General features: G+C 44.1%; 1 protein-coding gene across 1 annotated transcript; it reads left to right on the top strand.

Annotated features, from left to right (window-relative positions):
* The first annotated feature begins 1,496 nt into the window (after positions 1-1,496).
* On the top strand, positions 1,497-2,772 carry LOC143816928 (uncharacterized). The gene is made up of 2 exons (XM_077297922.1): positions 1,497-1,652; positions 1,743-2,772. Exons 1-2 carry the CDS (start codon positions 1,639-1,641, stop codon positions 2,611-2,613), a joined length of 885 nt encoding a protein of 294 aa, XP_077154037.1. The 5' UTR covers positions 1,497-1,638; the 3' UTR covers positions 2,614-2,772.
* The last annotated feature ends 15,411 nt before the right edge of the window (positions 2,773-18,183 follow it).

The raw sequence follows: 18,183 nt of genomic DNA, 5'->3' as shown, positions 1-18,183 counted from the left end.
CAAAGTCATTTTAAAAGGTTGTGGACAGGATGGTCAGCAAGCAAAGCGTTTCGAACACGGTTGTTCTTTGTCATGCTTGGAACTTTTCCCTTTTTTCTAAATCTCTGACAATGTCTTTTGTTTAAACATCTAATATTACAGGGTATGGGTACTAGTTTCTGAGATGAGAGGTTGATCCAGGGAACTTGTCTAATTACTGAATGTGGAGTCAGGAAGGAATTTTTCCCTAATATAGAGCTATTAGCATCTGCCTCATGTTTTTTTTTGCCTTCCTCTGAATTAATATCTTAGGCTATAGATTGAACTCGATGGACTTAACTCTTCAGTCACCACCAATACAACTTGAAATTGAAATGAAATATAAGTGAATAGCATTCCCGACAGAAAAAAATACAGCAGCTATCAGCTGTACACTATAGCTGACACCCTGCTGCATCAGTCACAATCAGTGCTGGCACTGATCATGGCTGTTTAACCCCTTAGATGCTGCTGTCAATAGTGACTAATGCATATGCATGGTTAACAGAGTGTGGGGCTCCCTCTTTAGCACCGTCAGCACACTAAGGTCATGATAGTGTGTTCCTGATTTTTACCATGGTAATTCATGGTCACTTAATGGCCTTAGAGTCTGTCGGCTACAGTGACCTGTTCAGAAGTTAGCAACATTAAGGGTGCCGTTACACTAAACAATTTACCAACATTCACGACCAGCGATACGACCTGGCCGTGATCGTTGGTAAGTCGTTGTATGGTCGCTGGGGAGCTGTCACACAGACAGCTCTCCAGCGACCAACGATGCCGAAGTCCCCGGGTAACCAGGGTAAACATCGGGTTACTAAGCGCAGGGCCGCGCTTAGTAACCCGATGTTTACCCTGGTTACCATTGTAAATGTAAAAAAAAAAAAACAATACATACTTACATTCTGGTGTATGTCACGTCCCTCGCCGTCAGCTTCCCGCACTGACTGTGTCAGCACCGGCCGTAAAGCAGAGCACAGCGGTGACGTCACCGCTGTGCTCTGCTTTTACTTTACGGCCGGCGCTCACAGTCAGTGCGGGGAGCTGACGGCGGGAGATGTGACAGACACCGGAATGTAAGTATGTAGTGTTTTTTTTTTTTTACATTTACAATGGTAACCAGGGTAAACATCGGGTTACTAAGCGCGGCCCTGCGCTTAGTAACCCGATGTTTACCCTGGTTACAAGCGAACACATCGCTGGATCGGTGTCACACACACCGATCCAGCGATGACAGCGGGTGATCCAGCGACGAAAGAAAGTTTCAAACGATCTGCTACGACGTACGATTCTCAGCGGGGTCCCTGATCGCAGTAGTGTGTCAGACACACGCTGTTTGTGTTTACAATATTTATGTTGATAATATTTTTTAAGAAATGCAGGTTACTAGGCCACATTAAAATCTGTTATATCACTAACACATTGTGGTACCACTGTGCACAATGGCCTTATACATTATTTTTTGTCTTTCATTGCAGTAGAAGATGTTATGAGACGATGGCGCAGCATACGCGACCAATATAGGAGAGAAAGGCAGCAGCGGCCAGGAGTAGGGCAGCAGGGCCTGCAAAAAAAAGAAAATATATTTATTATGACCAACTCTCCTTTTTAGATCCCAGTATGGATCTGAGACCGTAAGTAAAAACATAAATAAAAATTACACATATGTTTTATAAAGGTAAAATTTTAATTTTTAATTAATTATTCTCATACTTTACAAACAGAACACAGTCAAACCTCACTGAGAGGGAGACCGGCTCAGACTTGGAGGCCCTGATAGATCCGGTTGGGGAAGGAGAAGAGGTGGCTGGCCCATCTTCACATCCTTCCAGTGACATCCCTCCTGCAACATCTTCAGTTGCACCACAAGATCCGGCAACAACTGGCCAAGAAGCTGCACCACCACCCACAGCAGCACCACATCCAGGAAGTCAGGATGATCCAGGAAACAGTAGCAGCCCTACTGTTCCACTGGAGACATCCCCACAGCCTGCTGTCATTTCCCGCCGTGGCCGCAGGAGGAGAGAGCTGCAAGAAAGTCGCAGGAATGTGGACACTGAGGGTCTTTTCAAATATTTATTCATTGAGAGGTGGCAGTTGTTAGCACATAACGTCCTGCGCCGTCCATTATCTCAACAGGTGCATGCTCAACAAGTATTTCAAGCACCCCCTCCACATGTGCCTACACCTCTACCCGTTCCCACCCAAAACCCACCAAGGCCAGCATATTTCCATATGCCATCATACCATCAACCTTCCCAATATGGCCACTTGTCCAGACCCAGTGCTGGAGGCTGGTCCCAACCTGGTTTTGAACAACATAGCCATGTTGGGGGGGTTGTGATGCAAGGCCTTATTTTCCACCTCATGAGGGCCATACTCAAAACCCTTACTATAGCCAATACACAACTGGCCAATATGAGCAAGGGCATCATTTTGAGCAGGGACAGACATCATACACACAGAATGATGGACAATTGGCACAACAAAGGCCACCTGACCAGGACCCTGAGCTTCCGCCATCACCTCCACCAACTTACAGAAATCTGTAATGAGAATTGTTTTATGAGGATTCTTTTTTATTTTTTGTTCTAAACATGTTTTTGTTTGACTCTGCTGTGATAGCACTTTATTATATTTATCTAACAAAATGGGTTATGTCATGTTCTATGAAAAAAAAACACATGATATTAATATGGTATTTAAAAACCAAAAAAAGGCTTTTGCTATAATAAACAAATATAGTCAAAAGTCAATTTCAGTTTGACAAATCATTACAACATCATACTCAATTACTCAGTTGATAAACATCTGTTACATAAGTCAATGAAACACACATAGTTAAGTAATTTAAGTAATGTATGCATTTTTTCAGAAAAAATATATAGACATACAGTGGGGCAAAAAAGTATTTAGTCAGTCAGCAATAGTGCAAGTTCCACCACTTAAAAAGATGAGAGGCGTCTGTAATTTACATCATAGGTAGACCTCAACTATGGGAGACAAACTGAGAAAAAAAAATCCAGAAAATCACATTGTCTGTTTTTTTATCATTTTATTTGCATATTATGGTGGAAAATAAGTATTTGGTCAGATACAAACAATCAAGATTTCTGGCTCTCCCAGACCTGTAACTTCTTCTTTGAGTCTCCTCTTTCCTCCACTCATTACCTGTAGTAATGGCACCTGTTTAAACTTGTTATCAGTATAAAAAGACACCTGTGCACACCCTCAAACAGTCTGACTCCAAACTCCACTATGGTGAGGACCAAAGAGCTGTCAAAGGACACCAGAAACAAAATTGTAGCCCTGCACCAGGCTGGGAAGACTGAATCTGCAATAGCCAACCAGCTTGGAGTGAAGAAATCAACAGTGGGAGCAATAATTAGAAAATGGAAGACATTCAAGACCACTGATAATCTCCCTCGATCTGGGGCTCCACGCAAAATCCCACCCCGTGGGGTCAGAATGATCACAAGAACGGTGAGCAAAAATCCCAGAACCACGCGGGGGGACCTAGTGAATGAACTGCAGAGAGCTGGGACCAATGTAACAAGGCCTACCATAAGTAACACACTATGCCACCATGGACTCAGATCCTGCAGTGCCAGACGTGTCCCACTGCTTAAGCCAGTACATGTCCGGGCCCGTCTGAAGTTTGCTAGAGAGCATTTGGATGATCCAGAGGAGTTTTGGGAGAATGTCCTATGGTCTGATGAAACCAAACTGGAACTGTTTGGTAGAAACACAACTTGTCGTGTTTGGAGGAAAAAGAATACTGAGTTGCATCCATCAAACACCATACCTACTGTAAAGCATGGTGGTGGAAACATCATGCTTTGGGGCTGTTTCTCTGCAAAGGGGCCAGGACGATTGATCCGGGTATATGAAAGAATGAATGGGGCCATGTATCGTGAGATTTTGAGTGCAAACCTCCTTCCATCAGCAAGGGCATTGAAGATGAAACGTGGCTGGGTCTTTCAACATGACAATGATCCAAAGCACACCGCCAGGGCAACGAAGGAGTGGCTTCGTAAGAAGCATTTCAAGGTCCTGGAGTGGCCTAGCCAGTCTCCAGATCTCAACCCTATAGAAAACCTTTGGAGGGAGTTGAAAGTCCGTGTTGCCAAGCGAAAAGCCAAAAACATCACTGCTCTAGAGGAGATCTGCATGGAGGAATGGGCCAACATACCAACAACAGTGTGTGGCAACCTTGTGAAGACTTACAGAAAACGTTTGACCTCTGTCATTGCCAACAAAGGATATATTACAAAGTATTGAGATTAAATTTTGTTTCTGACCAAATACTTATTTTCCACCATAATATGCAAATAAAATGATAAAAAAACAGACAATGTGATTTTCTGGATTTTTTTGTCTCAGTTTGTCTCCTATAGTTTAGGTCTACCTATGATGTAAATTACAGACGCCTCTCATCTTTTTAAGTGGTGGAACTTGCACTATTGCTGACTGACTAAATACTTTTTTGCCCCACTGTATATGAAAACATTACAACAAAGAAACAGCATTATCTTTCCAGGGAGTAGCTCCCTGAGGAGAAACAAAATAATTTGTAAAAATATCCCTAACGTTTATGCCAGAAAGGGGATGCCGTGGAGGAAGGACTTGTGTTGTAGGCCTACCCACATTAGCCAACATGCCTTCAACACTGTCAGCTGAGGAGCGCTCATGAATTTTTGTGAAGTTGTGTAGAAAAACACAAGCTTTTATGAGTTCATTTACATTTGCCTCACTCAGCAGAATGGCAGACTGGAGAACACGCCATTTGGATGCCATAATGCCAAAGACGCACTCCACCAGTCGCTGTGCCCGTGAAAGTCTGACATTAAAGACACTCCGCCGGTGGTCAAGGTTGCATCGGGGTCGGGATAAGGCCTCATGACATGCCTGGTCAATTGGAAGGCCTCATCTGCCACAAGTACATATGGGACTGCTTCAGCATTGGAGCCTGGGAGTTGTCGTGGTGGTGGGAGGTCCAACAGGTTTTCACGTAGCTGCCAACCCATAATGGACGCATTGAAGACTCTAGAGTCTCCAGTTCGCCCATAGGCCCCAATATCTACAATTATAAACCTGTAGTTACTGTCAACTACAGCTAACAGAACTACAGAGAAAAACTGCTTATAATTATAGAATTGGGTGCCCGAGTTCGGCGGCTTACGCACCCTGATATGTTTCCCATCCAGGGCTCCATTACAGTGCGGAAATTGACAACAGTCAGAAAATCCACTGGCTATTTTCAGCCAATCCTCCATTTGGGGCTCTGGCATCACAAGTTCATGTAGATTGTCCCATATTTGAACACATGTATTACGCACAATGCCTGAAATAGTGGACCGCCCTATCAGAAATTCAAGATGTAGTCCCGCATAAGATAATCCAGTTGACAGGAATCTGAAAGCAAAATAAAAAATTAGCTATGTTACAATGCTTTAAAAAAAACCTAGTAAACAAAAGTAATATGAGGATCAAAAAAGGCAGGAGACCAGTGTACCTTCCTAAATTTACAATGGATAGTAACATTTACCATTTAATACATATTTGTATATGATTTATAAAAAACGTATTAATATAATTGAAATAAGATGCTATGAAAATCAAAATAGTACAAAAAACATCATCAACATACAGTATGTGAGGATGGTGAATACATACCGTAAGGTAAGGAGAAGACGCTCCTCTGCAGATATGCATTTCCGCATCCTGGTATCCTGATACGTTATTCCTGGACATACTGTCTCCAACAAGATATCAAAGGTGGGTATTGTCATGCGACAGTACTGGAAGAATTTGCCTGGATGTGTCCGCAGAGATGAATAGAGCCAGTGAAAATGCCCTTTAGTGAGGCGTTGCCGCAAAAGTGGATACACCCACATTCTTCTCCTCCTTCGCGGATCAACTATCACGGGGTATGGCTTGCAAAAGTGGCGTGACAAGAACCAATTAAATAACACCCGCTGAGTTGGTGTGAATTGCAGGAGGTCACACATGTTGCCGAAGTACCACCAAAACACCTACACATGCACAGCAACAAAATGGCCATATGGGAGGGTTTCAGCTGTTGTAGAGGCCTTAAATAGGGTTCATGCTGATGACTTAAATTATTTTCAGGCCTCAAAACTATTAAATGTCCATTTTGTAAGGTTGCATGAAAAAAACGTAGTATGGACGCCATACGGATTACATACGGAGGTTAACATGCGTAAAATACGCAGACACACCCTGCCTACGGATGACAGAACACTGTTTTGGGATCATTTCTGCGTATTACGCCTGTAAAATATGGACCGTATTTCCCTATGCTGAGTGTGACGCCGGCCTAAGGGTTTAAATCTACCTTCAACATTAAAAACTCTAACTATATTGACTGGGTGAAGAAGCCCTTTTGAAAGACATGGAAAGATATATTTCAAGCTTTGTTAAAATCCTGTTTGTTCAATTAAGGTACCTTCACACGAAACGACATCGCTAGCGATCCGTGACGTTGCAGCGTCCTGGCTAGCGATATCGTTTCGTTTGACACGCAGCAGCGATCAGGATCCTGCTGTGATATCGCTGGTCGCTGAATAAAGTCCAGAACTTTATTTGGTCGTCCGATCGCTGTGTATCGTTGTGTTTGAAAGCAAAAGCAACGATACCAGCGATGTTTTACACTGGTAACCAGGGTAAACATCGGGTTACTAAGCGCAGGGCCGCGCTTAGTAACCCGATGTTTACCCTGGTTACCAGCGTAAAAGTAAAAAAAACAAACAGCACATACTTACATGCGTCCCCCAGCGTCTGCTTCCTCCTGACACTACTGAGCGCCGGCCCTAAAAGTGAAAGTGAAAGCACAGCGGTGACGTCACCGCTCTGCTGTTAGGGCCGAGCTCAGTCAGTGTCAGGAAGCAGACGCTGGGGGACGCATGTAAGTATGTGCTGTTTGTTTTTTTTACTTTTACGCTGGTAACCAGGATAAACATCGGGTTACTAAGCGCGGCCCTGCGCTTAGCAACCCGATGTTTACCCTGGTTACCCGGGGACCTCGGCATCGTTGGTCGCTGGAGAGCGGTCTGTGTGACAGCTCCCCAGCGATCAAACAGCGACGCTGCAGCAATCGGCATCGTTGTCGCTATCGCTGCAGCGTCGCTTCGTGTGAAGGTACCTTTAGAGCGCTGAGTCCCTGGTTGATGTTTCTCAACGGATCTTTAGGCCACGTGCACACGTTGCGGAAATTGTTGCGGATTTTTCCGGACTGATTTTGGTAAATCCGTAGGTAAACCGCACTCCAGATTTCCTACGGAATTACCATGGATTTACCGCTATTTTTTTGTGGATTTTTTGCGGATTCCACCTGCGGTTTTACCCCTGCAGATTCCTATTATGGAGCAGGTGTAAACCGCTGCAGAATCCGCACAAAGAATTGACATGCTGCGGAATAAACAACGCTACGATTCGCAGCAGTTTTCCCTGAGTTTACAGTACCATGTAAACCTATGGAAAACAAAATCTGCAGTGCACATGCTGCGGAAAAAAACGTGCGGAAATGTAGCGTTGTTTACTCTGCAGCATGTCAATTCTTTGTGCGGATTCCGCATCGGTTTACACCTGCTCCATAATAGGAATCCGCAGGTGTAAAACCGCAGGTAGAATTCGCACAAAATCCCCCCAAAAATCGCGGTAAATCTGGGGTAATTCTGCAGGAAATCCGCCGTGCGGTTTACCTGCGGATTTACCAAAATCAGTCCGGAAAAATCCGCAACATTTTCCACGTGTGCACGTGGACTAACATGGTACTGTAAACTCAAAGAAAACTGCTGAAAATCCGCAGCGGCCAATCCGCCGCAGAACCGCAGCAAAATCCGCAACGTGTGCACATACCCTCACACCTCTGCTATATGGTCTAATGGAAGACATTCTCAGGGGAAGAGAAAAAGAAGTTTGTTCGTCACCTACATATACACATGAATGTCTCTTTATGTATGTTCTATAACGTGCATTATTCCCTTAACCCTTTAGATCCCTGCTAGATTGGCGTCAGGTTATGCCTAGTGTAGTCTATCAGTCCACTCTCTACCTTCCACAAAACTTAGTGCAGAAGACTTCCTACTCCTTCCTGCTAGTTGTAAGCATTGTAGTAAACTTTTAAATAACAGGATCTCAGTTTAAATGTCGGAACAACACATAATAAAGTGATTCAACGAGGCCAACACCTATTTCCCCTTAATTGGTGTCTGTCTGGATGCTGTCATACATTTGGGAGGTCACGTTGTATCCATAAAACCCTATGGACACCTGCATGCCACATTGTCTAACATGTAGGGTGGTATTGGAGATAAAAATGTTGTAACAGTGCGTGATGCAGATTTGTAAGGTGCCTGAGGGAGGTAGTCGTGGACTAGCAGCTGCTTCTGCACACTCTTGCATCTTACAGAAAAATGGTATCCCAGTCCCAGTGTGCTGCTGTGTCTGGGGTGCATCACAATTACTTGTGGTCCATAGGCCTCCACTGACTCCAGGTTTTCATCTTCCGGAACCTTCCCAGCGCACAATCTAGGGGACACCGAATACTTTATAACAGTCAAACTTTTACTGAACAGTTTACAGTCATTACAATGAAGCATGTAGGAGAGGGCACAACAGGTTACAGTCTTATCCTCAGATGCCGGACATAACTTCAGCCCTAGTTCTTGGTCTAGTTAGAGCATCCATCTTGCTAACTCCTCTAGCATTAGGAATTCTTCTCCATGAAGGCAATGAACCTAGCTAGATTCCATTACCTTCTGCCTCTGAGAATCTGTGTCTATCTTTCCTTGCAGCACGACAGGCTTAGTGCACGTCCATTTTGAGGTCCCCAGGCTGATAGATGGATTTGCACAATGACAATCCACTGCCCTGAGTACCAGGCTCATGTTGGCCTTAGCAGCCCACTGCATATGACCACTGTTAGCACTTCACCACACTCCCTCTAAAACTGAACTCTGTTCAAAAAGTAATCTGCATTTCCTGGCACTCGCCCCTCCCGCTGTGAGCTATTCACAAACATTAACTGTATCATAACTCTCCCTGCCTCTGCCAGCTTCCTGTGGCAGGGCAGACTACAGCTTCATACTATCAATGTAAAATATCTCTATACTCTAAGCCTAATACACTTTTAATGCTTATCATATACTCTCACATCTATACTCTGCATTACTATATACATTACATAGGCAAACATATTACACTTCACATGACACAATATGAACACAAGATGCAGGACATTATTCAAATTACACACCATATTAGCGCCCTTCCATAAGCATGTGGATGAAGATATGCTTCTTCCTCAGCGTTGAATGCTCAATCTCTGCACAGGGACTAAACTGCTTTGATCGATTATCTGTTCTGAAGAAGGCCAGCATAGGCCGAAACGTCAATTACATAAGTTTCTATGTGCAATAAACCCATATAATTTCATTATCTAATTCTGAAATGCCAAATTCTTTTTTTTTCTATTTATGGGGTGGAACCCTATTTGAGCACCCTACAAGAGTGCCTCATAGCCCTTTAGTACTTATTTACATATCATATTATACACAGCATTAATGTCATCAATGGGGAGCAGGGCAATATGTCCATCTCCTTACAGTTTTATGAGCCAAAGAATAAAGAAGATCCTGTGATGCTGGCATCTCTGCACTCTACCTCCCTTCCCCGGCAGAGACGCTGACTCACTTACTGCCACGGCCCCACACTCCCTCCTCCATCTCCTGCTGCTACTGCCTGGGGTCTGCACACTGCTTGCTGATCCCTGAGCTCTGTGCTTAAGGCGCACGTGTGCTCCCGCCCTCTTAAAGGGACAGTATGTGCCATCCTAAAGTGTCCCCTGCCAATAGCTAGGAGACACTTATTTTTAAGGCACCTCCACCTAATGGTAGGTTCCTGAGCAACATGTTAGTTTAGTCTTACATGCTTACTAGTACTCAGGTCCTCAGTGCTCATAACCCAGTAAACCTGCCCTGTACATCCCGTCTACCATGCCTACCTGTGTAACAGTCAATTCTTCCAGAGCACCTGTCTGTATACCAGCTGTGCCCGCCAGCACCTGCCTGTATATCAGCGATGTCCACCTGCATCTGACTGCCTATCAGTCGTGCCCACCTGCCTGCCATTCATGTCTGCCACTGCCAGTATCTTCCTGCTTGTGTATCAGTCATGCCTGCCTGCCTATCAGCTGTGCTTGCCTGCCTGTCTACCAGATGTGCCCGCCTGCCTATCAGCCATGCCCGCCTGCCTGTCTATCAGATGTGCTCACCTGCCTGCCTGTAAACCAGCCATACCAGCCAGCCAGTACCTGCCAAGTCTACCATTCCTGGCCATTCCTGCCATTTCACTCCTTTGGGTGTCATCTGCCATCCACCGGAGGGCAGCCCTGGTGTAGCACGTGGTCTCACCTGCCTCATCCCTAATCAGTTTGCAGTATCTTCAGCCGCCATACATCTGAGGTCAGAGTTGGTGAGGCACCTAGTTACGTCCCTCCAGGTTCTCCTTGGATCACGGCACAGTGGTTCTACCACCCAGTATGTAACAGATCCAAAAAGAAAGACAATTTGAAGGATAGCCAAATATTTGTTCTCTTTTCTGTATCCACTTTTGGCCTTGGTCACAAAATCTGCACATGTGATACACGGCCTCATCCACATTTTAGTACTTAACATTTCACTGTTGATCATATTTTTTTTTTTCTTCACCAAAATCAGAAGTGGATTTAGTATATCGGATATAAATGTATCCATTATATTTTTAGGATACTTTTTTTTCTAAAAAAAAACATTAAAAATTGTATTTAAATACAGTGTGAGTGAGGCTTAACTGTAGTTAGCAATGACCATTTAACACATTTTTATGCATTACAAGGATCTTGTCATCAGGTTTCCCGAATCACAGGCAGCATGAATTACAATTGAGCCTTGTGTAATTTAGTTTGAAATACTATCGCCAAGTGCAAACTATGGCCCCTGATTAATCAAGACTGGCATTGTTCACACCATGATGAGGGGGCATGTTGAAGTCAGTAAATTACTAAAACGTGCACGCCTCTTAATGCATCTTAAAAGTTTCAGGCACCTCACCACAAAGCTTACTCTAGTCATCGAGTGTAGGAAGATTTGTGGTGTAAAGCATGTAACAGATCATCATGAAATAGACAAGTAGGTGTCACTATGCCCTGACACGCCTCTGCTCAGCTTCAACTATTCAGGCGGAATTGATCAAAATTGGTGTAAAACGGCAAATCTTGCAAAATTTTTGAGCAACCTCACATTGCGTAAACATTGTTTAAATTGTTTTTCTGGAGTAAAGACTTTGTTGAACCATGGTCTATGTGTTTCGGCTGACTTGTCTCCGGAAGATCCTGGCTGGCTGGAATCCCTTTAAAATTAGATGTTTTTGTTATTTTTAGGTCCTTCCGAGATCCAGGTCAGTTTCCATTTATTCCCCAAAGTAAAATAAAATTAGTATAGGTATGAAAGCAAATTCTTTAAAATCTGACAAAAGTCCCTGCAAACAAGTCTGCACTTTTGATGTCTGCTCAGCGACTGCTATTTAGAAAAAGCCGCTCATTGTTGGAATCCATTTTCATTACTTCAGACTGACTTCCTTGTGACTGCCTTTGAAACATTTCCAGAAAGCTTTCTATTGTGTGTACATGCCTCCCAATAACACCCCAACTCAACAGCCCCATTCTGCTGTCAGTCATCACATGGACTTAAACTGGCCATTAAATAATAATTTATGCCACCACTAGGATTTGATTTCTGATTTTTTTCTCTGGTGAAATATAATGGGGAAAATCTGCAACAAATCCGAAATTAACATCATATAAAAATCTATACCATGTATATTTTCCCATGACAAAACTTAAGATCTCATCAAGCCTGATATTGTATTCCGTTAAAAAAATGTTTTGTGTACAAGTCTAGTAAAATCTGTAGAATTTCCATTCCATGTAAACTTATCCTTTAAAGGTTTTTCCACCACTTTAATATTGATGATGACATTTCCTTAGAATAGGTCTTCAATATCATAACAACGAGGGTCCAACACCAAGACACCCCATCAATCAGCTGTTTGTGGCACCAGCAAAGGGGATGTAAACAGATTACAAAGCAGAGCCTCCATCACGCTGTATTTAGAGAAGATTAGCGTGCACACAGTCTGTAAGTCGATGTGCTGTAGACGGGATGTGGAATCCCCAGAATCAACGTAGAGAAAATCAGTGCACACTCTAGTTTCAAGATGTAGTTAAAGACTTATTTGTAGATGTGCAAATAGACACACTTATAGTGTGCAGGGAGTGATGCAACAGAAAATCTAAAATGTTTCGACCCTTCCTGGCTCTTGTTCACAATGCCGCTTAGAACAGGATAGAATAGACGCGCTCCTGTGCCTAAGTCTGGTACGTCTGTTTAGTAGTGGCTGCTGCCAAGTACTGCAGATCACCTCCTATTATTTAAACCCTTTATTTGGGCCACCACCGTCTTACATTGATAAGTTATCAATAGTGATGGAAAATTCCTTTAATTTTTCCCACTGATTATCAATTAGTTATGCTGTAAAATTGGGATTGTGGGGATGCATCCTAGCTGGCAGGAAGTGGGGAGGGTAAAACTTACATCAATGATAGATTACAATTTGCTAATAACTGAGATACATACCATTTTGGCAGCAAAGTGAATAAGAGAGTGGTTAATTTTATTTTATGGTCGTTACATTGGCAGGAAGATGGCGGCACTTCTATTAGATTGGAACTATAGTATCAGCATTACTAAGTGACTTGTACATAAAGGCAATTAACAGTGGTGTAACTTGAAGCTCGTAGACTCCATTGGAAAAGCTGCAAAGGGGTCCCAATTATTTCAAGTCTTTAATAGTTTTGGTCTTTTTATATGAGCCAAAGGGACCTTTCGGGCTCCTAAGGCTCCAGGGTTCAGATGCGAATGCAGCCCCTGCACCTATTTTACTCCCCTCAGTATTAATGCTGATCAGTTTTGTGTCATATTTGTCACTCAGTCAGGAAGTGAAAAAGCTTTTAAAGCATTTTACTTTTGTAATGTAGAACAATAAAACTGATTTATCTCTGTTCACACCTCCCAGGGCTTATCTATTTTGGCCTTTGGGGAAATTCTATGAAGAAGAAAAATGCAGTAAATAAGGTTTTAAAAGTTATGACCCTTTTATACAAGCCAATAATCATTCACAATTTTCCTCTGGTGTGAAATTTAAACTTGCCGTAAATTACTTGACAAATGAGCAAAACGTTTGTCAACCGATTTGATCTTTTCCTGCATGCATAAAAATTGTCATCATATTACATCACATTGTGCTGCCGATAACGCACTGCATAGTTTTGTCCCCTTCATTGCTCGTCGGCCTGTGTAAACAAGCTTGTAATAGAGCCGAATGACTTGTGAATAGTCAATCTGCGCTCGTTACTGGTCTATTTTTTGGGAACCTGACGGCATGTCTTTTGTTTTTACATATAGAAGAAGGGGTATGACGGTATAGATGCAAATCCCCCCAAGTTATACTTTTATTGTAGAGATCCGATGTGCCCATCATGAGAAATCAATAGTAGAATAAATATGTAAATTGACCTGGAAGTGCAGTGGGAATAGTACGTCCGATGGCAGTACCCACGCTTTGATGTGGACTCCAGCGGTGAGCCCGCATCAAAGCACATGTGCCCGCAATAGGCAAGGGTGGAATCACGATCCACCTGCACCTATTAACTAGTTAAATGCCACTGTCAATCTCTGACAGCGGCATTTAACAAGCGCTTCTAGGAATCTGGCCGGAAATGCTCGCATCGGTGACCCACGTCACATGATCGGGGGTCATCGCTGCATCGGCATGGCAACCAGAGGTCTCCTTGAGACCTCTATGGTTGTTGATGCCAGATTGCTGTGTGCGCCACCCAGTGGTCGGCGCTCATAGCAATGCTGTAATTCTACTACAGAGGCGATCTGAGCATCACCTCTATGTAGCAGAGCCAATCAAGTTGTGCCAGCTTCTAGCCTCCCATGGAGGCTATTGAAGCATGGCAAAAGTAAAAAAAAATTTTGAAAAAAATTAAAAAAATCTAACCAGGAACCAGGAAGAAGTGAGGTGAGTATTTATTTATTTTTTATGGGGTCTGCCTTATACTACAGAGTCTGCCTGTGAAGGGGGATACTTATACTACAGAGTCTGCCTATGAAGTGGGGAATTCCTGATACTACAGAGTCTGCCTATGTGGGGGTTTCCTTATACTACAGAGTCTGCCTATGGGGGGCTTCCTTATAATACAGAGTCTGCCTATGAGGATTCCTTATACTACAGAGTCTGCCTATGGAGGGGGGATTCCTTATACTACAGAGTCTGCCAATGGAGGGGGGATTCCTTATACTACAGAGCCTGCCTATGGGGGGTTCCTTATACTACAGAGTCTGCCTATGAACGGAGGATCCCTTATACTACAGAGACTGCCTATGGGGGGCTTCCTTATACTACAGAGTCTGCCTATGGGGGGCTTCCTTATTCTACAAAGTCTGCATATGGGGGCTGCCTTGTGCTATAGATTCTGCCTATGGGGGGCTGCTTTATACTGCAGTCTGCCTATGGGGGGGCTGCCTTGTGCTATAGAGTCTGCCTATGGGGGGCTGCCTTGTGCTATAGAGTCTGTCTATGGGGGGCTGCCTTATACTGCAAAGTCTGCCTATGGGGCTGCCTTATACTATACAGAGTCTGCCTATGGGGGGCTTCCTTATATTACAGAGTCTGCCTTGTGCTATAGAGTCTGCCTATGGGGGCTGCCTTGTGCTATATAGTCTGCCTATGGGGGGCTGCCTTGTGCTATAGAGTCTGTCTATGGGGTATGCCTTATACTGCAAAGTCTGCCTATGGGGCTGCCTTATACTATACAGAGTCTGCCTATGGGGGGCTTCCTTATATTACAGAGTCTGCCTTGTGCTATAGAGTCTGCCTATGGGGGCTGCCTTGTGCTATAGAGTCTGCCTATGGGGGGCTTCCTTATACTACAGTCTGTCTATGGGGGGCTGTCTTATACTACAGAGTCAGCCTATGGGGCTGAATTATACTACAGAGTCTGCCTATGGGGGCTGTCTTATACTACAGAGTCTGCCTATGGAGACTGCCTTATGCTATAGAGTCTGCCTATGGGGGCGCATTATACTATATTGAGGACTATCTGGTGCATTATATTATATGGAGGCTATCTAGGGGGTCATCATACAGTGTGGAGATTACAGTGAGGGGCCATCATACAGTGTGGAGATTACAGTAAGGGGGTCATCATACAGTGTGGAGATTACAGTGAGGGGGCCATCATACAGTGTTGGATTCATCAAATAGTTTGGGGGCTACTAAGGGGTCAGTATACTGTGTGGGTGGTACTATACAGTGAGGGGGCATTTTACTGTGTATAAGAGAGCATCATAGTGTGTATAGGGGAGCTGTACAGGGGGAGACTCGGGACAGTATTAATTGCAAAGTGGGCACTTATTTTTATAGGGGAACTCAGGTTACTGTGATTATCAAAGGGGCACACAGGGCAATTTTACTTTCTAAGGGGCAAAATATGGGCACTGGTTTCTAGGGCACTTGCACCCGTCATTACTATAGTATAGAGAGGTGCTTTAGAATTTAGAAGGCACAGAGAACTACACAGCAGGTGCAGAAATAGGGACGCACACAGCAGCAGCGGCTCAGCATTGATGTATCAGCAGGATGAGGAGTTTGTGCAGGTTGGGAATAGATGGTGATGGGGCTGGAATATGAGAAGTGAAACGTGTCTTTGTTGAATTCTCTGCAGCAGAGTCATGGCTGGAAGAAGTTGTCATGTCGGTCTTGATCAGATGGAGAAGACCGGACAAGTGAATGATTCCATCAGAAAGAACGTCAGCGGTAAGACATTATCTGTAACTGTGCTGTGATCTGTTATATGTTCTGTAGGACTGCTATCTACCACTGACCTTATGGTGGTAATATCCATGTTGGTCTTTGTATAGAGATTATTTTCAGTAACAGCGCAGTCATCTGCTGAAGTCCTCTGCTATTAGGGTGCATCACTGAGTTGTAGTCAAGGTTACCTGGTCAGGGGCCCACTGAGAAGTTTCGCCCTCCTGAACCGAAACCCTAGCTACGCCTCTGACGCAAGGGGTTGCAGAAAAAAAATCTGCAGTTTTTTTTATTGTTTATACTCTTTTTCTCAGATTACGAGTAGTGTTGAGCATTCCGATACCGCAAGTATCGGGTATCGGCCGATACTTGCGGGTATCGGAATTCCGATACCGAGATCCGATACTTTTGTGGTATCGGGTATCGGTATCGAAACAACATTAATGTGTAAAATAAAGAATTAAAATAAAAAATATTGCTATACTCACCTCTCCGACGCAGCCTGGACCTCACCGAGGGAACCAGCAGCGTTCTTTGCTTAAAATGCGCGCGTTTACTTCCTTCCGTGACGTCACGGCTTGTGATTGGTCGCGTGCCGCCCATGTGGCCGTGACGCGACCAATCACAGCAAGCCGTGACGTAATTTTCAGGTCCTCAATGCCTAATTCTAGGCATTCAGGATTTTAAAATTACGTTCCGGCTTGTGATTGGTCGCGTCGCGGTCACATGGGCGACGCGACCAATCACAAGCCGTGACGTCACGGGAGGCAGGAAACGCGCGCATTTTAAAATTACGTCACGGCTTGTGATTGGTTGCGTGCCGCCCATGTGACCGCGACGCGACCAATCACAGCAAGCCGTGACGTAATTTCAGGTCCTGAATGCAGAATTAGGCATACAGGACCTGAAATTACGTCACGGCTTGCTGTGATTGGTCGCGTCGCGGTCACATGGGCGGCACGCAACCAATCACAAGCCGTGACGTAATTTTAAAATGCGCGCGTTTCCTGCCTCCCGTGATGTCACGGCTTGTGATTGGTCGCGTCGCCCATGTGACCGCGACGCGACCAATCACAAGCCGGAACGTAATTTTAAAATCCTGAATGCCTAGAATTAGGCATTGAGGACCTGAAAATTACATCACGGCTTGCTGTGATTGGTCGCGTCGCGGCCACATGGGCGGCACGCGACCAATCACAAGCCATGACGTCATGGAAGGAAGTAAACGCGCGCATTTTAAGCAAAGAACGCTGCCGGTTCACTCGGTGAGGTCCAGGCTGCGTCGGAGAGGTGAGTATAGCAATATTTTTTATTTTAATTCTTTATTTTACACATTAATATGGATCCCAGGGCCTGAAGGAGAGTTTCCCCTCCTTCAGACCCTGGGAACCATCAGGGATACCGTCCGATACTTGAGTCCCATTGATTGTATTGGTATCGGGTATCGGTATCGGATTAGATCCGATACTTTGCCGGTATCGGCCGATACTTTCCGATACCGATACTTTCAAGTATCGGACGGTATCGCTCAACACTAATTACGAGAGAAAACTCTCTGCGTCCCATAATGACACATACAGTATAAAACTTTATAAATTATTTCACAAATAAACTGGCTACAAATTAAAAGTAGACACACACTTAGTCTGTATAGCTGGAGGGAAGCCCTCGGAATACTTCACAGGCATGGTCCCAAGATAACATTCTGACAATGAATATGTGTATTAGTCAATAAATTATCATGATCTCCCATACATCCACAGGCAGATAGGTCACAGCTATTGCTAAAATGGTTTCAGGTTTTCTAAAATGGGGTTTGAAGAAATGCACATCCTGAAAAAAAAAAATCCAGCAAGCTCCTGCAAATGAGAGGGTTGAATCCAATGCAGAGACATTTCACGTCAAGGAAAAAATGAGGCAAAATGTGATTTTTGATGTGGCTTTTCTGTGGAAATCAGCAGCAAGTCCACAACAAATCTGTATCAAAATCCATATATTTTTATTTTATTAGTTTCCTAAAATTACACTGTGTGTAATACCCTAAGAATGCCTTCAAGCACACTTTTTTTTTAAAACTATGAATTTCATGCTTTTTAATGCCGTTTTTTAAAGCATTTTGGAAGTGTTATCTTGAGCACTATGAGCAGGGCCGGCGTCAGCCCCTGGCGTACCTGGGCAAATGCTAGGGCCCTGGTGAGACAGGGGGGCCCATTCAGGGCCGGCGTT

The sequence above is a fragment of the Ranitomeya variabilis genome, chromosome 3 (genome assembly GCF_051348905.1).
Source record: "Ranitomeya variabilis isolate aRanVar5 chromosome 3, aRanVar5.hap1, whole genome shotgun sequence".
Taxonomy (NCBI): Eukaryota; Metazoa; Chordata; class Amphibia; order Anura; family Dendrobatidae; genus Ranitomeya; species Ranitomeya variabilis.
The sequence above is the reverse complement of the archived record's forward strand: the minus strand, read 5'-3'. Positions and strand labels throughout refer to the sequence as shown.